General features: G+C 38.4%; 1 protein-coding gene across 8 annotated transcripts in view; it reads left to right on the top strand.

The window, feature by feature from the left end:
- The window catches only part of LOC117417366 (rho guanine nucleotide exchange factor 4-like), a 230,484-nt gene that overhangs the window by 162,241 nt on the left and 46,337 nt on the right, over nucleotides 1-21,906 (top strand). The window contains exon 1 of one of the 8 annotated variants that reach the window (XM_059034600.1): nucleotides 4,531-4,986. The exons of the other annotated variants lie outside the window; for them this stretch is intronic. Within the exon in view, the coding sequence (XP_058890583.1) occupies nucleotides 4,800-4,986 (187 nt within the window). The 5' untranslated portion in view covers nucleotides 4,531-4,799. Of the gene's footprint in view, nucleotides 1-4,530; nucleotides 4,987-21,906 lie in introns of those variants that run through there. 8 annotated transcript variants of the gene reach the window in all.

Here is a 21,906-nt window from a genome sequence, read left to right as displayed (position 1 = left end):
AGCCATTTGGTATTGTATAAAAGCTGTCAGAAACAGGCCTTTTCAGCAAGCGCAGATTCTTAATACTGTACAGTGGCTCTCAAAAGTATTCACCCCCCTTGGACTTTTCCACATTTTATCGTGTTAGAACATGGAATCAAAATGGATTTAATTAGGAGTTTTTGCCACTGATCAACAAAGTGAAAAATAAAATCTACAAATTGTTCTAATTTAATTACAAATATAAAACAGAAAATAATTGATTGCTTAAGTATTCACCCCCGTTGCTATGACACACCTAAATAAGCTCTGGTGCAACCATTGTCTTTAGAAGTCACATAATTAGTTGAATGGAGTCCACCTGTGTGCAATTAAGGTGTTTCACATGATTTCAGGTTAAATACACCTGTCTCTGGGAGGTCCCACAGTTGGTTAGTACATTTCCTAACAAAAACTACATCATGAAGACGAAGGAACTAAGCAAATCCGGAATAAGGTTCTTCAAAAGCACCAATCAGGGGTAGGATATAAGAACATTTCCAAGGCATTGAATATTCCCCGGAGCACAGTAAAGTCCATTATTAAGAAATGGAGAGAATATGGCACAACTGTGAATCTTTCTAGAACAGGCCGTCCTCAAAAACTGAGTATCCGGGCGAGAAGGGCACTAGTCAGGGAGGCCACCACAAGGCCTATGGCAACTCTAAAGGAGTTAGTCTTCCACGGCTGAGCTGGGAGACACTGTGCATATGGCAACAATAGCCTGGTTGCTTCACAAAACTGGCCTTTATGGGAGACTGGCAAAAAGAAAGCCATTGTTGAAAAAAACTCACATCAAATTTCGGCTAGAGTTTGCCAGAAGGCATGTGGGAGACTCTGAGACCAAGTGGAAGAAGATTCTATGGTCTGATGAGACCAAAATAGAGCTTTTTGGCCTCAACGCTAAGCGCTATGTTTGGCGCAAACCTAACACCGCACATGATCCTGAGAACACCATCCCTACCGTGAAGCATGGTGGTGGCAGCATCATGCTATGGGGATGCTTCTCTGCGTCAGGGCCTGGAAAGCTTGTGAAGATAGAGGGCAAAATGGATGCAGCAAAGTACAGAGAAATCCTGAAGTCTGCAAGAGACCTGGGACTTGGGAGAAGATTCATCTTCCAGCAAGACAATGACCCCAAACATACAGCCAAAGCCACACTGGAGTGGCTTAAAAACAAAAAGGTCAGTGTCCTGGAGTGGCCCAGTCAAAGCCCGGACCTCAATCCAATTGAGAATATGTGGAAAGAGTTGAAAATTGCTGTTCACCAAAGGCCCCCATCCAATTTGACAGAGCTTGAGCAATTTTGCAAAGAAGAATGGGCAAAAATTGCAGTGTCCGGTAGAGACTTATCCAAATAGACACATGGCTGTAATTGCTGCCAAAGGTGCCTCTACCAAATATTGACTCAAGTGAATACGTATGCAATCAATTATTTTCTGTTTTGTATTCGTAATTAATTTAGAACAATTTGTAGATTTTATTTTTCACTTTGACATTATGGACTTTTTTCTGTTGATCAGTGGCAAAAACTCCTAATTAAATCCATTTTGATTCCATGTCGTGACACAATAAAATGTGGAAACGTCCAAGGGGGATGAATACTTTTGAGAGCCACTTTATATTCTTCTAAATCCCCATTGTTTTTACTCCATATCTAGCAATATCCAAAAGCATCAACAGTAGATCTCCTCAATGGCTGGCCAAGAAATTTGACATTTTTGTATCAAACTAGGATAGAGGTTTTCAAACATTTCACATGGTTTACCCTGGTTTGCCATGTTTTTTTTGTTTTTTTTAATATGCTTTACCATACCATGCTGGTCTTTACAGTACTTGCCTATACTTTACCATGCTTTCACTGTACTTTATTACATTTTTCTGAGCTTTTACTACGGGAGACCTTTCAAAGGGTATTAGTATTGTTTAAGTAAACACCTTTAATAATAAGGTTCAGTGACTTACCCAATGTTGTAATACTAAAAAGAAATAGAAACTGAGTGCAAATTGAGAGTTGTGTTTTGGACCTATAGGGCTATGTTTTAAAAGCATTTACTCCAGCCTTTATGAACTCCTATTTTTTAAAGAGGTCAAACGCCTGTTAATTTTACAAAACTAGAACCAGCAACTAAGTTATTTATTTCAAGTCCTCTTAAGCACTCTCGATGTGTTTAGAATCTTATTTAGTAACATTAACATTTTTCTCCTTTCAAAAAAATAGTAGTTTATTAAGGAATGGAGGAAACACTTTGAAAATAAGTCTGGAATTATTTGGCCAGATGCAATGTAATACAGAGTGGTTCATACATACATATAAAAGTACACTATACCATTATGTTATGTTTATAACTACTGCATCAGTGATGTTATCAGGTTTCTTTGACAACAGATTACAGAGATGATTTCAGAGGATTTGATTCAGTGCTGTCAGTGATCACAATTTAAGGAATTTGCCCAGTGTTTTGATGGCGCATGGTTTGTGTTATTTTTCCTGGCTGGAAAACGTCTTTATAGCAAGTGTGGGAGGTTTCAATAATGTAAGATCAAAGCCAGTTAATATCAAGCACTGCCCCTCACCCACTGCTTTGCCAGTCTGTTTCTGCTTATCGTATAGCTCTCTGGTGTCAAGTCTACTACAGCTGTTGTGTAGTGCAGTATTTTCACTGGTCTGAGACTGGGGAAAAACACCATCCCATCTAGGACAAACCTGTGGTAGGAATGCAGAGCAGAATGTCTGGACAAAAATTTCAAGAAGTAAAAGACCAGGATAATATAGGCAAATTTAATTTATATCTACCAGTTTTTTTATCTACCAATTTATTTTTTATTTTTTATAATTAAACTCATTGCGTATTGTTTCTACTGTGTATGACTTATTGCATCTGTAGTTTCCCAGACAGATTTCATGACTTTAACTGTACTGGATTTATTTTAAAATGAAGCTACAAAAATAAATAAACCTCACAAGGGAGCAACAGCAAATAACAAGTGTATTATTAAAATACGTAGGGCCCTATGGTGATGCAAGTGCAAACGCAAAAGCACATTTTCTGAGAGGAAATAAAGCAATTTAACCATTAAAAAACAAGAAACACCCCAGAACTTGCTTGTTTGACTGTATCGTTTTTTTTTGGTCTTCTTTCATACAATCCTCCTTTGCCCTTGCTTCAGAATAAAGCCCTTAATGTTTTATTCACTTTAACTTTAGTTATCCACTTCCACTTGGTGACTCTGACTTCCAAAATCTCAGACAGCAGTAACAGCAGAATCGATACCTTGGAAATGAATAGCATAAGGCAGAAGCCCTGCTGTGCTGCTGCTGGCTGAGTGGTCCCACACTGCAGCCTGAATCGCCATGGCATGATTTTTCAGACCGGCTTGTGGGAGTAGTTCATTACCGTAGGTTTGGCAGACCTTATGCACAATGAGCTGTATTGTATAACGCTTATGTATTTAATACAGTACTCAGATCTCTCTGCAAGATAATACAACAATACCATCAGAGTTTCAGAGTTGTTTCAGAGTTGTTTCATTCCACAAATCATTACTTTAAAAATAAATGAATGCAGCAGAGAAGGTAAGGAGTTTAAATAATAATATATTTCAACATTTAATGAGACCTTGCTTGCTTATTAAATTAGTGTGATAGATACATTGTAACTTTATACTGTATTCCAGCATCAGGAAAATAATTAAAGTTTCACTAGTAAAAATAATATGTAAAAAAAACAAATGTTACAAAAGCTATACAGCATCTTAAATGCAAAACAAAAAGTTTACAGGCTTTAAATAAAGCTGTGATGACTTCCAAGAATGTTGGTCTAGTCTGGGTAGCCACCATTGCAGAAATCACATTTTCTGAGGTAAAATACTGTAGAAAACAAGTATCCCACCCAGTAGTTCTATATTGGTAGTAAATAGATAACATTTGGGGTACCACTACACGACACTACAAAATACCAAGATACTATTTCTAGCACCAAATCATAGTAGATTGACGTGGTTTTCCTGTCATTAATCAGAAACCCATTCATTATTAGTTACCATCAGCAAGAGGTAGAACAATTTCTTCCCATGAAAACAGTGAACAACTAGAAATGTGTTTGCCTAACACAGCAAATAGCCCCAATTTGCACTTGAGTGAGTTTTTCAGGAAACTATGTTTCATAACAATAGGCATTTCCAATTTCATTTTGAAGCCATATACTCATTTTCAAACCAGCTCATAAAATAAGAAAACTGTTTAAACACAGATATACATATACTAAAATGAATATGATTTATACCATGCTGTACAATGTTAGGGAAATCATCTAGCTCCTCAGAAATGCTGTCAGCACGACTACCAGCTGTTAGTGAGAAACTTCAATTAAAGCCATTTTACAGAGTTATAACATTTCAGCTCCTCTTATTAGGCAGCCCTCGCTTTATTAATGTTGTTTTTTTGCTGTATGAATATCTGGGAGGTAGGGGAGTGGGTTGGGGTGTGAACAGGGGGGCGCTGCTTTCATTCCCACAGCTCTTCTGTGGCAGCTGTTAGCATCATTGACAAAGCAGTGAGAGTGAGTCCCCCCTTAGAGGACCCCCAGTGATGTCAGTGAGAGTGTATGTGTGTGCAGGCAAGGCAGCCAAGCCGGTGAGCAATGAAGATTAAGCTCCAGTCAGTCAGTCAGTCAGTCAGTTACTAGACAGTTGTACCAGGTACCAGTCAAAGGAGCCTGCCTGCTGTAGCTGTATAAAACACCACAACCGGCAAGAGCATCTCCCGTGGTTCTGGACGCATGAGGACCCAGCAGTGTGCCGAGGGGAGCGCTCCCCACACGGGAGGAAGCTGCAGCAGCAGTGGCAGCTCAGGACTGTCCCCCGGCTCCGACTCGGACAGTAGTGGGGTGGGAGCAGGAGGTGTCGTGGGGATTAGGGGAGTCCTGTCCAGGTACTGGAGCCTGGAAAGCCTGCATTCTGTTACTGGTAAGAGCCCAGCATCGTTTACTGCTACTCCTACTGACCTTATGGGGAAGTGATAAGCAACAAGGGATAACAGTCTCTGTATGGGGTCCGCTAGTCCTTTTCAAAGGCTGACTGACATTGGAAAGTGGATGGGATGGAATACAGGTTTTAGGTTTTCTCTGGTTGTTGTTTTATTAATGTTTTTGGCAGGTTTTATAGGGTTTATTTTGTCGTGAAAAAAAGGGTTTAGTAAAGCAGTGGTTCGGAAAGCAGAACTGTTATAGATATACAGTATGTATTCATCGATCTGGCATTGAGTATCATTTTTGGAAGTGCTAACTTGTTGAAATGAAAATTACTTGATGAAGCTAAAAAAATAAAAAATGTTTCCCAATATAAAATAAATAAATACACTACTGCTGAAATTCAAAGATAAGTTAAAAGTGGCTTCTTTAAAGCACACTATGTTTTATTTTTTTTCTATAAAACCATAATTCTAAAAACTCTTTTGTACAGTGGTTAAGATGCTCACAGTTACATAGGCACTCGTTATTTTGTTGGGGAATAACAAAGTTGTTAACCTTTACCATCCTCTGTCTGGTGGTTTGCTGATTGTGTTTGACAAATCATTCAGGTGGGAATTAGGACCCTGTTGCACAATGTGTGTTTACCTTTGATTTCAATTTGGGGTCTGTATTGGGGGCTGAATATGGGAATGCTGAGGCACTATTATTTAATTATATTAAACGATGCTTCTTTATCCTTAATAGAAATTCAGAATATTTCCATAAGCTAGTGAGAAGAGGTAAAGTAGTAAACAAAAACACCATCCAATTTGGTCATTATTACTTTCCAATGTTTTTCCATGTTCTTTTACTTTGGGGCATGATGTATGCTTGTAACATTGTATCAGCCAAGCCACCCTGGAGGCCACTTCATCTTATCAGAGATAATATACAGTGGAGGATTGTATTTAGTATGGCACAGCAAATACTGTACAGTTTTTCATTTTTGAAAGCATGCAGAATTTGTTTGGACATGCATCCTTATTTTGAATTATGATGTTAATTGCTTGTGTCGGGCTTTCAGGCAGTAACATTCACATCCAAGTTGAATTGGAAAGCATTAATAAATGGACTTTAATGGATTATGACAAACCATTCCAACATTGCAGTAATAAGGGGTTTGCAATGTTGATTTGTTGGGCAAACAAAACAAACCTTAATCATTGCATGACAGTCGACTGCTGGGTGACTAAACCATTGGAAGTGATTTGTGGTAGTAAAGTCCTACTAAGAGAAACTGCAGTTACATCATTTTTCCCTTTTGATAGTTTATCACACCTTTAATGCACAACCAAAATGTATCAATAACCACCAGATTAGCATGAAGAGGTAGGATCACAGAATTTAGTACTGTTGAGTATTATCTGAGCTCAATACATAGCAAATACTGACAGTATTTAATTTAGATTAATAAACCTTAGGCAACATATCAGTAGTTTTAAGTATTACACACACTACGGCTACAGGAGTGTGTTTATGGGACATGTGTCTATTGAATGGAATTTTTAAATTTTCTATTGATTTCACAATTGACTAGTTGACCTTTTTAAGCTTTGATGGGGGGCAAAGGTTGCGTGACAGGCCACATTCAGAAACTGAAGAAAGCAGCGTGTTTATGTGATTTGACCTGTAAGAGAAAGAAGGGAGAGAGGGCACTATACAGTAAGCTAGTTTTTTTAGTTTAAGGTTTGGTGTTGTGACAGAATACCCAGTATATTTCCCAGCTCAGTTGCATCATTGCTGCTTCTAGACTTTCCACATTGCTGAATTCTGAGTGCTAAATTCTGGTGCCACAGGTGCTGTTTTTTTTTTTTTTATAGCTGGCTGGACTGGCCATCTGGCAGCTCTGGCAAATGCCAAAGGGGCTGATGATCATGAGGTTAAAAAAAAAAAAATTAAACGTCTTTTTTTTTTTTTTCACTATTGTGTACGTGTAGATTAATCAAATAGTAAAGACTTCAAATGATTTACTACATTAAGAGCCCACAAGAGGAGAGAGGAGCAACTGTTCAGCCAATTGTATTGCCGTGCGGATGCTGGTATTTAGCGTTTCGACCAATTGGCACTAAGCAATAATGTTCTTGTTTTCAACCTATCAGTGATCGTATCAGCACCAAGCGCTACGAGTGTTTACTGTACTTGATGCTTTTGCTAACTGTGATGTCGGATGGCAAACTTTAAAAGCAAATTCATAATTCTAATTTATAAAACAATCGTACATGTGCATAAACTCTAGGTCGGATTACGCAGCATAAACTCCGGGTGATCCCTACAAGAAAATAGTTTGATGCGTGTTTTTATTTATTCCACACCTCATTAATGCAGTGGTTTCATTTGCATGGTAGTTTCTATACTGTCATTTTTTCCCAATGCTAAACAAAACAATTACGTTGCATGTTTGGTTTTGCCAAGATCGTAATATTATTGCTACTGCATCATAAAGAAAATACAGCTGCATAAGATTATAACTTTCTACCACAGAATATGTTCTTAAAAATTGCGTGAGAAAAGTGGCTTATGTCCTGAGAAAATATAAATCAAATTCTGTTTTTACATAGCATGTGCCTGCAAACTGTACCGTATTACTGTATTACTGAAGGTTAAATATTTATTCATTTAGCTGATTGAAGTGTGTCATATGCAAAATAGAGCAGTGTACATTTTAAAACAAACTGTTAAGTTTGTTTTAAAATGGATATCACCAAGGACCAAAGATGAGAGTCCATGTCTTAAGCAATGACCTAAAACACCACCTGGGTCTCTCTTTGGCCTTGAATCTCACTCTTTGGCCTTGAATCTCACTCTTTGGGGCTGTGAATCTCACTCTTTGGGGCTGTGAATCTCACTCTTTAGGACAGCCAACCCTTGGCATCTCTGTTTTGCATATAAAAGCGTGTTAATATTACCTTGGATATTACCTCCTAAATGTCTGCAATAATAACATATTAGGCTACTGACATAAATAAGCAAACCCATTGTACACTGTATTCCAAATATGTCTGTAGGTCTGGAATTAAAATGGATTTAATTGGGATTTTTACCATTTGATTTACACAACATACTTAACACTTTGAAGGTGAAAAATATTTTTTATTGTGACACAAAAGTTAATTAAACAAAAAAAAAAGACATTTGTTGGTTGAATACGTATTCACCCCCCTGAGTCAATACTTGGTAGAAGCACCTTTGGCAGCAATTACAGCTGTGAGTCTTTTTGGGTAAGTCTCTACCAGCTTTGCACATCTGGATCCTGCAATTTTTGCCCATTCTTCTTGGCAAAATTGCTCAAGCTCTGTCAAGTTGGATGGGGACTGTTGGTGAACAGCAATTTTCAAGTCTTGCCACAGATTCTTAATCGGATTGAGGTCTGGGCTTTGACTGGGCCATTCTAAGACATTCAGGTTCTTGTTTTTAAACCACTCCAGTGTCACTTGGGCTGTGTGTTTAGGGTCATTGTCCTGCCGGAAGGTGAACCTCCGCCCCAGTCCCAGGTCTCTTGCAGACTGAAACAGGTTTTCCTCTAGAATTTCCCTGTATTTGGCTCCATCCATCTTGCCCTCAATCCTGACCAGTTTCCCAGTCCCTGCCGATGAAAAGCATCCCCATAACATGATGCTGTCACCACCATGCTTCACCGTGGGGATGGTGTTCTCAGGGTGATGAGCAGTGTTGGCTTTGCGCCACACATAGCATTTTGCGCTAAGGCCAAAAAGTTCAATTTTGGTCTCATCAGACCAGACAACCTTTTTCCACATGTTTGCTGTGTCTCCCACATGCCTTTTGGCAAAATCCAAACAGGATTTGATATGGGTTTTTTTTCAGCAATGGCTTTCTTCTCACCACTCTTCCATAAAGCCCAGCTTTGTGGAGCGTCCGGGTTATAGTTGTCCCATGGACGGTTTCTCCCATCTCAGCTGTGGATCTCTCCAGCTCCTTCAGAGTTACCATTGGCCTCTTGGTTGCTTCTCTGACTAATGACCTCCTTACCTGGTCACTGAGTTTTGGTGGACGGCCTTCTCTAGGCAGAGTCGCGGTTGTGCCATATTCTTTCAATTTTTTAATAATGGATTTAACGGTGCTCCGGGGGATGTTCAAAGTTTGGGATATTTTTTTATAACCCAACCCTGATTGGTGCTTCTCCAGAACTTTATCCCGGACTTGTTTTGATAGCTCCTTGGTCTTCATGATGCTGTTTGTTTAGATATGCTCTCTAACAAACTCTGGGGCCTTCCAGAAACAAGTGTATTTAATCTGAAATCATATGACACTTTAATTGCACACAGGAAGACTCCTTTCAGCTAATTAGGTGACTTCTGAAGGCAATTGGTTGCACCAGAGCTTATTTAGAGGTGTCATAGCAAAGGGGGTGAATACTTATGCAATCAAGACTTTTCTGTTTTTTATTTGTAAATAATTTTGAAAAATATGTAGATTTTTTTCCCCACTTTGACATTATGGACTATTTTGTGTAGATCAGTGACAAAAAATCCTAATTAAATCCATTATAATTCCAGGTTGTAACACTACAAAATGTGGAAAAGTCCAAGGGGGGTGAATACTTATGCAAGGCCCTGTACAGCAAACAGTAAAACAGCGCCGTCACAAGATAGCCTGTTTTTAGTTCAGTAATTGAAATTTGCTAAACGTCTTATGTAATTCTCTGTCAGAACGCACATTTTGCATTTTATTCATACTAAGTATTGTCACAGCCTCAATGTGGGCCAGTGCACTTTAAAATGCCAGGGCCGATTTTTAGTCCCAGTCCGTCACTGTGTGAGGGAATGTTGTTGCTGTTGTGTTTTGCCTTACAATAGTAGTTCTTATAATTGCAGTAAAATTACTGTATGTTTTCTATCTTGTCTTACATTTTTACGTATATTTATAGAAGCGTTTATTAATTTGTTATGAACTTTGGTTAGGACATTCTTAATTCAAGTTATTAAGAGTATACAAATCTGGGAGTTCTATAAATGGAGGCATCTGTCCAGCTGTCTGAGATGTGCATGTGGGGTGTAAACTTAGATGTAGATTATAGGGATCTGCCTTATCATGGTCCTGATATAAATCTGTATTTACATCCATGACATGGGTTGTATGTCAATGACATACTTGTTAAACTAGGTGTAAACCAGGGATAATGCTTTCTCATTGACAGTCTTGACCCTGGGAACAGTGGCAGGCAGAATTTGGATAATTAGTCAGGCCAGAATTTTATTGACTTATTATATTGGGATTTAACCAGGACACCAGGAATAGCACACCTTCAAAACCATGCCAGCGGATCTTTACTTTCCACTGAGCAGAGAGGTTAATGTGGCTATTATGGTTAGAGAATTAGCGTTTAAGAAACACAGGACAAAGCTAATGGTTGAAAACTAAGCAGGAAGTAGAGTAACACAAGCTATTGGAGTTGTAATGTCTTCTAATACTGTAAACAGTACATTGTTGACTGGCCATTGTTTTTGGTCCTTTATCGATTTTGAGTCTAAAAGGTAATGGCTAAGGCTATGTCTTCAAAAGGAACCTATTGTAGAAGGTGGAAAGAGGGGCTGTATCAAAAATAAAGGCTCCTGATAAAATATACTAATGCATATAAATGTAAGTTATCCTTATCGATTTCGAAGTAGAAAATAAACACAAACCACTAACCCTCTTAATATCCAAGGTGATTATTTAGTACTCAAGATTCCATTTAGATCACTTAGAGCTGATGTGGTATGCAGTGGGTTTATCAAATCATCTCCTAAATTAATACATATCTTTTTAATATTAATATAAAAAATATCCACCAATTATTCCCAAAAGGATGTAGAAGTCTTACTTGTCAATTACACTAAAGGCTGGATTCTTTCTCCATAAATGGGCATCATGAATGCATAACTGTAATACCACTCCAGGTAGCTAAACCTAGTTTGAGTCTCATGGACTTTACAGAAAGAAATATATGTTCAGTTGTTGAGAAAATCTATTATGTTTGACAGCTAGTAGTTTCTGATTCTCTGAGCAGAGGGGAGCGGTCAGATCCAGTTTGGGGGAGGCTGTGCGGTTCAGAGCAGTTTAAGCACTCAAAGGGGAGTCAGTTTTTCAACAAGCCCATGTTTCTCTGTAGAGCAACTGGTAGCAAGGCAATGGACCTCTGTCATGTAGAACAAAGCTGTACAGTGTGTATTAACCTGATGATTCATATATTGTCATAGATACTGTATTAGTTCAGCAATGTTATTTTACAACACAACAAACAATTCAAGTATTCTGTTCACAAAGCAAGTAAACTGTGAAAAAAGTGAATTATTGTGACAACAGCCAAAAGCTTGCCATGTATTACTTGCACAATGTTGTTCTATGAATTACGATCTGAAAAATCAGGCTGAACACCTCATAATCCATCTGACTGGAATGCCTTTCAAAAGTATATGACTGTGGTGAAGATGTATTTAAGGATTAGGTTAAGATATCAATGGTTGGTGATATAACTGTTTTCCCTCTCTGCTGCCTCACTGTTTGTCTTTAGCTGTAGCTGTTGCATTCATGGCATACCTCCCTAGAATCTTCCATTGATGATATTGATTTCTGTTTGTTTCTGACTCCTTTGTGTTTAACAGGAGCTGTCAGGCTAATTCTAGCAGAATATTAAAGTGTCCGTGTACCTCCGGGTTTCCATTGACTTGTTTAATATTTCAAATATTTTGTACAGGATAACCGTCTGTATAGCAGCACCATGCATCTGTTTGTTTGACACTTTGTCAGACAGTTGGAAAATTGTACAACAGACTTCAGTTACTTTTTCCATGAGTTGGACACAGTCGTATTGTGCAATTGTAAACCAGAAGACATTTCCATTCACACACTGGTTCTACAGTCAAATGGGCACATAGCTGAGCCAATGAAAAAAACCCATTCTGCTATTTGACCAGTCAGTGATAGTTGGAGCAGGGCCTTTGACAGAAAGAAGTGCCGGGGTTGTACAGTATTCCACAGTACAAACTAAAAATCACACTGTTTTACATGTATTGTAATACAGTATATCCCATATACTTTGACAGATATTCTATGTCAATAGCTAACATAGACTGAGTCGCCATCTTGCCATTCTGCCCTCAAAACTGCTCAAGTCACTGACGTGTAAATGCAGCATCTTTGTAAGGCATGACACCAATGAATATGAGACATCGGGATCCTTGTAATCAATGGAGCAGGATCTTCTAAATTAAAAGCCCACTTAAGCGTGTTCGGCATAGCAGAGCAAAATGGCAATTTCTAATCTGGAAACTAGAGTTGTATGTTAATGATACCAGGCTGCATAATGAAGGAAGTCTGCTGTAAAAGAAATGTGCACTAAGGTTCTGTATTCATCAAACCTTTCTCATTTATTTTTTGTATTTTAACACATGTTCTAACACATTTATGAGGACAACCATGTCAAGAAAGTTTACAAAACTCCAAAAAACAGCCTTTATTTTGAGTTTAAAGTTTGGCCAGGCATTGCCCAGTATCATGAAAAGTATGTATTTTAAAATGTGTGTTTTCTGCCAGCTGCTTTCAGCATCATGGTTTACCTTTTGGAGATAAAAAATATTTTTTGTAGTGTGATAGGCCAACTGGGTCTTTATCAAAAAATCTTCCAGCTGAAAGTAGACAGCAGCTTCATCAGCGGTATTGTGGAGAGGCAGATAAAGGGCCACTGTGCGCCTCACATTTCGTATCTGCGTTTACTCAGATGAAGTGGATTGGAAAAATTCTCCTGACTCCTGGGTGGAAAGACCGATAAAGCACATAACTCAACATAAAAGGCTGAAGATGAAATGCAACTGTGTGGCTACATATTGCTCAATAATGTCAGCCGCATGGCATCATTAACTCATTTGCAGGGGCATGACTTCATCACTTAATCATATCAGCTGCTTATTATTATTGTTATTATTATCATGCCCTTTTTTGAGTGTTATTGCACTCTAATGTTTGTGAGTGAGAGCCTTATTAAAGGGACAGTTAGCCTCATTTGACCACTGTAAATCTGTTTTTATTGGGGTTTTTAACCCTTAAATACAGCTCTATACTGTGGCAGAGTTCAGAAATTATAATTTTACACACATAAGAAAGACAGTTTTTGTGTTTAAAATGTGAACTTATTGCTGTTATATATATATATATATATATATATATATATATATATATATATATATATATATATATATACAGTGCCTTGCGAAAGTATTCGTCCCCCTTGAACTTTGCGACCTTTTGCCACATTTCAGGCTTCAAACATAAAGATATGAAACTGTAATTTTTTGTGAAGAATCAACAATAAGTGGGACACAATCATGAAGTGGAACGAAATTTATTGGATATTTCAAACTTTTTTAACAAATAAAAAACTGAAAAATTGGGCGTGCAAAATTATTCAGCCCCCTTAAGTTAATACTTTTGCCCATTCCTCCTTGCAAAACAGCTCGAGCTCAGTGAGGTTGGATGGAGAGCATTTGTGAACAGCAGTTTTCAGTTCTTTCCACAGATTCTCGATTGGATTCAGGTCTGGACTTTGACTTGGCCATTCTAACACCTGGATATGTTTATTTGTGAACCATTCCATTGTAGATTTTGCTTTATGTTTTGGATCATTGTCTTGTTGGAAGACAAATCTCCGTCCCAGTCTCAGGTCTTTTGCAGACTCCATCAGGTTTTCTTCCAGAATGGTCCTGTATTTGGCTCCATCCATCTTCCCATCAATTTTAACCATCTTCCCTGTCCCTGCTGAAGAAAAGCAGGCCCAAACCATGATGCTGCCACCACCATGTTTGACAGTGGGGATGGTGTGTTCAGGGTGATGAGCTGTGTTGCTTTTACGCCAAACATAACGCTTTGCATTGTTGCCAAAAAGTTCGATTTTGGTTTCATCTGACCAGAGCACCTTCTTCCACATGTTTGGTGTGTCTCCCAGGTGGCTTGTGGCAAACTGTAAACGACACTTTTTATGGATATCTTTAAGAAATGGCTTTCTTCTTGCCACTCTTCCATAAAGGCCAGATTTGTGCAGTATACGACTGATTGTTGTCCTATGGACAGAGTCTCCCACCTCAGCTGTAGATCTCTGCAGTTCATCCAGAGTGATCATGGGCCTCTTGGCTGCATCTCTGATCAGTCTTCTCCTTGTATGAGCTGAAAGTTTAGAGGGACGGCCAGGTCTTGGTAGATTTGCAGTGGTCTGATACTCCTTCCATTTCAATATTATCGCTTGCACAGTGCTCCTTGGGATGTTTAAAGCTTGGGAAATCTTTTTGTATCCAAATCCGGCTTTAAACTTCTCCACAACAGTATCTCGGACCTGCCTGGTGTGTTCCTTGTTCTTCATGATGCTCTCTGCGCTTTAAACGGACCTCTGAGACTATCACAGTGCAGGTGCATTTATACGGAGACTTGATTACACACAGTTGGATTCTATTTATCATCATTAGTCATTTAGGTCAACATTGGATTATTCAGAGATCCTCACTGAACTTCTGGAGAGAGTTTGCTGCACTGAAAGTAAAGGGGCTGAATAATTTTGCACGCCCAATTTTTCAGTTTTTTATTTGTTAAAAAAGTTTGAAATATCCAATAAATTTCGTTCCACTTCATGATTGTGTCCCACTTGTTGTTGATTCTTCACAAAAAATTACAGTTTCATATCTTTATGTTTGAAGCCTGAAATGTGGCAAAAGGTCGCAAAGTTCAAGGGGGCCGAATACTTTCGCAAGGCACTGTATATATATATATAATTATTAAGCAGACACCTTTATCCAAGGCAACTTACAGAGGTGTGTGAACTATGCATCAGCTGCAGAGTCACTTACTACAATGCCTCACCTGAAAGACTGAACACAAGGAGGTTATGTGACTTGTTCAGGGTCACACAATAAGTCAGTGCCTGAGCCAGGATTTGAATTGGGGACCTCCTGGTTACAAGCCTGTTTCTCTAACCACTGGGCCACACAGCTTCCTACAGTTTCACCCATTGATGTTCTTTAATCATGTCCCAAACAATATTTTTATGAACTCATGCTCTTGGTGTCCTAGTAACCATGGAAATTATTATTTATACATATGTTATTTATACATGTGTACTGTATTTGAAGCACACAGCACTGTATGCTTCATAATATATATATATATATATATATATATATATATATATATATATATATATATATATATATATATAGGTTTTCTGGTTTTAGTATTTTCTTTTAAAATACACATTGGGGTCAGTTTTAATGATCTAACAGTGGCAGATCTACATTTCCAATACATGTTCTATACTGGTTTTATAATGTAAATGCTTAATTGTCTATACAGGATTAAAGGCAAAACTAATGCTCAGGAAAAACTTTAGTGGTGAGAGTATGGAATGGGTTACCTAGCCATGTTGTTGATGCTGAATCGTTGGGATCCTTTAAGACCCAACTTAACAAGAGATCAATCATCTACTTGGAGCCGGACATTCATTTTCTTATGATCATACATGTTCTTATGTTCTTAACTGTCTGTAGTTGGTTATCACTGAAAATATCCTTCGTATATTTAAAAATCCTTTCTTTGAAGATATCGCTGTCACAGTAAATTATTCATAAGGTCTGTGCTATTCAGTACCTCCCTGTGTTTGTCGGTTGGAAACACCATATTGGTTACTTCGCAGCTATTAATCAGGTCAATTGGTGAAAATGTGAACAGTTTTAGCTATCTTTAAACAAATATTCAATCCTCTATTTTAATGTATCAAAATTGAATAAAAATTCCATATTGTCATGCACTTTAATGTAGACTGAATCATCACAAGTCCTGATAAATCCTGTCCTGGCACAGAGATCATGTCTGTGTGCCAGACACAGAACATTCAGCTCATGCTGGTTGTGTGTAATCCATCTTTTGTTCAGGAAAAACAACTGCACAATTTACAACAGAGACCTCCAACTCAAATGACCTGTGAGTAACTTTCAGTCAGAAGCAGTGGTAGTAAAGTGCTTGGTTATTCAAAATATAAAAATACAAAAGTGAATATAAAGGTAGCTTGGTTTCAATGTGTCTTTGAGTTGGTACAATACCCTGCAGCCCTGTTTTTAGAGTTGAAATATGAATAAAGTAAAGGTGAATAACATGCTGTAACTGGGTTAGGGAATTGCACATATTTATTGTTTAAGAACCAGGCAGGCAAGAGACATGTTTCCTTATAACAAGTTACTGAGGTAAAGCATGGAAAATGAAACACAGTGTAGTGAAGTATAGTGAGAATATGGTAAATTACTGTCAAACACAACACAACTAGTAATTAAAAAAAGCATGACAAATCATGAACATTTCTTAGGGATATCATAGAAACATACCTTTCCTCTGTGGTCTTTCTCTGTTTTATGCTAAAACACTACAGTAAGTACATCTTAACATCAGAACCCCTGATTTCTCTTTCAAGCTTGTATACTGGCTAGTCTAAAGTCATTCAAATTACTGTACTGTGTAGAATGACAGAGACCTCGTTCTCAGTCGCAGCAACGTTCTGTAGTATCTGTTTTGCTGATGTCTTCACACTGAAGCATTTATTCATTGTAAGCATGGGGGCTTCAGAGTATTATTTCCCACCCTGCTAAGCTGTACTTCCTGTTGAGTTGGAATGGGCAGACTTGCTGGCAGAGGACCTTCTCCTCTATGTAACTGTGGAGCTCATTTTGCCAGTAAGTGACTCAGAGTTATTTGGGTATCTGCACTGCAGAGCATCAGTTCAGCATAACAACATTTAAAAGCCTTTAAAGAGTCTGTGAGGGGGTGATGGAAAATGTGCACAGTGTATCAAAACAACTGTGTCTCTTAGTGTATCTGTTTCTTTCCTGAGCACATCCATCTCCCAGTTTAAGACTGCTGAACTCCGTTTGTAACACTACATTCCGGGATCTCCACTCTGAACCACACTGCTGTGCATACCGACACTAATGAAAACATAAACGTGTCATAAATCACTTTGAGTTACACCTCAGGCAGAGCCCCAATTTGTAACTAAAGTAGAACAGGAAAGAAATAGGACTGTGTACAGTAAATTAATTATCAGATTGAGAACTCAGTCATTAGGCGATTCCCTCACGTGTGTCTTGCCTGTTGTTAATTAGATGTCATCAGACGGCAGATTTGTGTCACTAACACTTACCCCCGGTGCACACTGGGATTGTGGCTTATTGCCGTATGGAGAGATGACCTTTGTGTCTAAGGGTACTGCATGTAATTGGAGAGTAAGGGGAATGTATGAGGAGGGATGGATGGGGGAGGATGTATGGGATATATGCACTGTATCACTCTTTCACAATTTTAATACTATTGTAAACCCTAGAATAATTTACAGATAGGGTTGTCACCTTTCAGATACTTTAAATATCCCCTACATTACATGTATCACATCAGATGTACATGGAAACTAAGTCATATACATGCTGAACTGTAAGTCTGATCAACACAAAAATTTCGCAGTCATGCATGCATCCACCTGGGCCATACTGTAGGCTACTGGGACTGGGACCCTCATTTTGTACCCTGTGACTGCATTATATGTGTGCATTGTGTATGCAAGTACACAATGACAGCACTCTTGCTTCAGGTAATGCAGTTCATTTTGTCTTTTTTATTATTATTGATGCCTTTTCAGTACAGGTTTAGTTAGAATATATTTGAAAGGTTTCTAATAACTATGTCAATAATGAATACAAGATGCTGGGGTTGCAGGATTTTGCAGCGCACACAAATCAAACTCAGATAAAATAAGTCTCAAATAAGTTCCCTAACAAATGTCTTAAAGGTGATAATTAAAATGTAAAAAGTAAAGTGTGTATTTAAAATGTGTATTGTTTTTAATAAGACATTATTCTGCTTGTCTATTTGTGTGTCGTCCTTTGAGTTTTACCTGTATCATTACGACCTACTTATGCATAATTTATGCCTTGTGGTAAGAAAGCATTTCCTGTTGCCATATCCATTGGCGAGTCTGATATTGCTTGACTGGGAGGCATCTGCAATAGGCTCATGTAATTTTCAGGGGCTTCCGAGTGGCGCATCCAGTGAAGGGTGCGCCCTATAGCCTGGAGATCGCAGGTTCAAATCCAGGCTATGTCATTGCCAACCATGACCGGGAGTTCCCAGGGGGCGGCACATAATTGGCCGAGCACCGCCCGGGTAGGGAGGGCTTAGGTCGGCAGGGCAATACACGGTTTACCGCACACCAGCGACCCCTGTGGCTGATAGGGTGCCTGCGGGTCTGCAGTGGAGCCATTCAGATCTGTGTTGTCCTCCGGCACTATGGGTCTGATGGCTTTGCTGTGGATCCACAGTATGAAAAAAGATGGCTTAGCAGGGACACGTCTCAGAGAACGCACGTGTCAGCCACCATTTCCCAAGTTGCCGGGGGGTTGCAGCGGTGAACAGGGACTAATAATAACACAATTGGTAATTCTAAATTGGGGAGGAAAATGGGGTAAAAATCATTGGCAAAGACTAAATTTAAAAAAAATAAAATAAATTAAAATTAAATTAAAATTAGTATTAATCAAAGCAGCACCCCCAGTCAACGCTTTCATTATTTAATGTGCTTTATAAAATAAAGATAATAACACATATGATGGGCTGCTGTAACCTGCCATGTCAACCTTACCCAGATATTTTTTCCTGCACTTCAGAATTTATACATATACATTTCTTCTCATAATTGTATTACACTCAACCTGTACTGTACAGATGGTTTCTCCCAGTACAGCAAACTTTATCCCCAGATCAGCAGACTGTTTAACTATATTATTTGACATAACTCCATCATGTGAACTGTACTTAGTTTGCATGCCTTTGTGGGGCATGGCTGTCTGTGGTAATGGGGCGATTCTCAAGGCCTTTGTAGTTGATGAGAAAAGACAGTGTGCACTGGATTCCCTGCTTACCCAGGAGCAGGCGATGACAGGATATCACTGCAGGGGAGTTTGAAGCAAACCTTCATCCTGGAAGATCTGCTGAGCCTTACATGCATTCACAGTTTACAGTGCATTTTAGTGTGTAGGGTAGTGTATTGAAAACAGGATCAGAAAATGTTTAAGAAAATAAAAATTAACCCTGTTTATCTGTTTGTTTTGGAGGATCCACAGATAATATATGCACTTTAAAAATATATTAATTGAAACAATCTGTGCAATTAAATTAAATCTCAAGGTGTCCTGTCTTGTAAGTGGTTTTAATAATGCTTAATGTGTCAAGTATCAAGCATTCAAAGCATAGTAAGAACCTTAATTCCTATTACAATAGCATGTTGTCAGTAGCTTCCAACAGTTACTGTACCTATCAGCACAGTTGGCTTTGACTATGACTTGAACGGGCATTAAATTGTAAAGTTTATTAAAAATGTTTCCGAATGCATCTGCAGAACTTCTTTATTAACAAAATCTGTAGCAGCATAGATGCACTTTTAAACTTGAACACTGTGTTTGCACACATGTTGTGCATGTCCATTTTCTTCTAAACTAAACAAAGTATGCATTGAAGCAGCTTGCAGCTTTTGCTTAACAGTGCTCATTGTGTCAGCCTCTGTTGGATTAAAAAAGGTACAGTCTTGTGTTTCAGAGAAGTAGAATACTGTAAGTGAGCTTTGTTTAAAAAGCTTCCACTGTAAAACGAATTGAAATACTGGCATACAGTATCTGCTGCTTGTACCAGGCAGTATAAATCTGCTGGTGTGTGGCTGTAATAGCAGTCTGTTTGCAATTGTCTTTTTAGGTCACAGCACCCAGCACCAATAATTGAAGCTGTTAATGAAATAAACTTCAATAGATAAGGTTTCACTGCAGTTCTGTAAGCTCACGGTATTCCATTCGTTTTAGCAGATAAGTGCTACTGAAATCAGTGAAGGTCCAAGATGTCAGGCAATGCTGATTCTCATTCATCTCTTCCATTTCTGTCTGAACAACTGCTGAAAGCTGTAGTGTCCACAGGGTTGATCAGTTTTATTACATTCATCCAGAAGTCATCCTTCTCTACCTTGTACAGTAGTCTCCGTGTCTAGGAACACCTCCTAAGGGAACACTTTGCCTAAGGGAACACCGTTGTAGTGAAACAGATCTTTCCCATTGTAAATGCTCTGGCTAAAGCAACAGGAACATTGTTTAAAAGAACACCTTCTTGGCCCCAACAGTGATTCGTTCACAACTGATACAGTACTATTTTGTAAAAAAGCAACTTATCATCATGAGAGTGTCTTGAGGGACACTGATTGGTTTATTAAGTCTTTCCTCAACCGCCATCATATCATTGAATTGTGTTCTGATTTCCAGAACCTCACGGCATGTAAACACACTGCAAAATGCGCCACTGTTTCTCTTGCTACACAAAGTTGGAAATCGTTTGAGCTCTTAAAAAAAACCTGAATAAGACACAAGTCACTGAACAATTTGGCGTTTCCTGTTCCGGTGAGTTGCTTCACTATTCTGTTAAATAATGCATTTTGTAATGTGTGTAGGGGTGCTGTGTTAATTTAGTTTGACAGTTAGTTTATTAATGTTAAGTTAACCCTAAGTAATGGCAATTATTTTTGCCTTTGCCATTGTGATAGCCCGGGACACACCCGCCAGCTAATTTCATAGTACATCGCGATTTAACTTGTTGTTTTGCTTTAGTTTTATTAACAGTAGTTTGTTTGTCTGTTACTTTATTATTATAGTTCAATAACATACGCTTGCCTATTGTTTTGCTTTTACTTATTCAGTTCATTTCATATGTTGATGCACGTGCTTCATGACAAGTAATACATATGTATTTATTTATTTATGGATTCATATTGTGTCTGGTGGCTAACTCCGTCTTAGAGAACACTTCAGCTATAAGAATACTTCGCTTGCTTCCTGAGGGGTGCTCTCTTAGCTGGAGAGTACTGTATTAACAAACCTTGTTAACAGTCTAGTTGATTTACATTCCCTAAAGGTGGTGTTAGCTGTAGGGACATGTACATCTGCATCCCACTGTCTCACTTCCATTTTCTTAAATCCATTTTCTTAGCTTAGCATAAGAAGCATTAGCATTGGTCCCCTTGTGTGTGCTGAAGATCTTTCCTAGATTCAGAACCTTGTGGTATCCTATCACTTTCTGTGTTTAGTGATTGTAGCTAACACAATAATGCCATTAATCTTACCTTTTCTGCATCATTAGCTAAAAAGTTTTTAAAAGAAACACATGTTACAACACAGGTATTTTCATTTTAAAACGTGATATCTGGTACTACTTTAGGTTAAAGGAAGCTCTCTATTTATATGCCTTACTCACAAGTTATGTTTTTGTACTTCCTGGGTCATTTCATCACAACAGTGTCTTCTGGGTCAAAGCATGTCAGTCAATAGAGGAAGTAGCTGATTGGTTATTGACAGGAAAGAGGCCAGTGAAGGGGTGGGGAGAACTCCACCCTGCAGGTGAAATGACCCAGGAAGTACAAGACACCTCTAAAAGCACGCCTTGCAAACAGAGATTGATTTACCCAGAGTCCTACCAGATATCATGCTTTAAAATGAAAATACATTTTTTATATAATGTTTCTTTCAAAACTGCACATTTGAGACAAATATAATGAATGGATGTGCAATACAGGGAATATTTATGAAACTGTTGTGTTAGGTATAATTACTTTAAGGTCTGCTGCTCGCTAACACAAGAAGTAATTTGCCATAAACTTCTACAGTGTGGCACTTCAATCAATATATACTGGAAATCCCATGCAGTACAATGCAATATCGGGATGTTACCACATCAGAACCACTGTTGCCATTACTGTTTATGGGTTTCTTACTGCTAGTACTAGAATGAAAAAAGCCATGAACAGTAATGGTATTTTACAAACTTC

This window comes from Acipenser ruthenus, chromosome 12 (assembly GCF_902713425.1).
Source record: "Acipenser ruthenus chromosome 12, fAciRut3.2 maternal haplotype, whole genome shotgun sequence".
Taxonomy (NCBI): Eukaryota; Metazoa; Chordata; class Actinopteri; order Acipenseriformes; family Acipenseridae; genus Acipenser; species Acipenser ruthenus.
The sequence above is the reverse complement of the archived record's forward strand: the minus strand, read 5'-3'. Positions and strand labels throughout refer to the sequence as shown.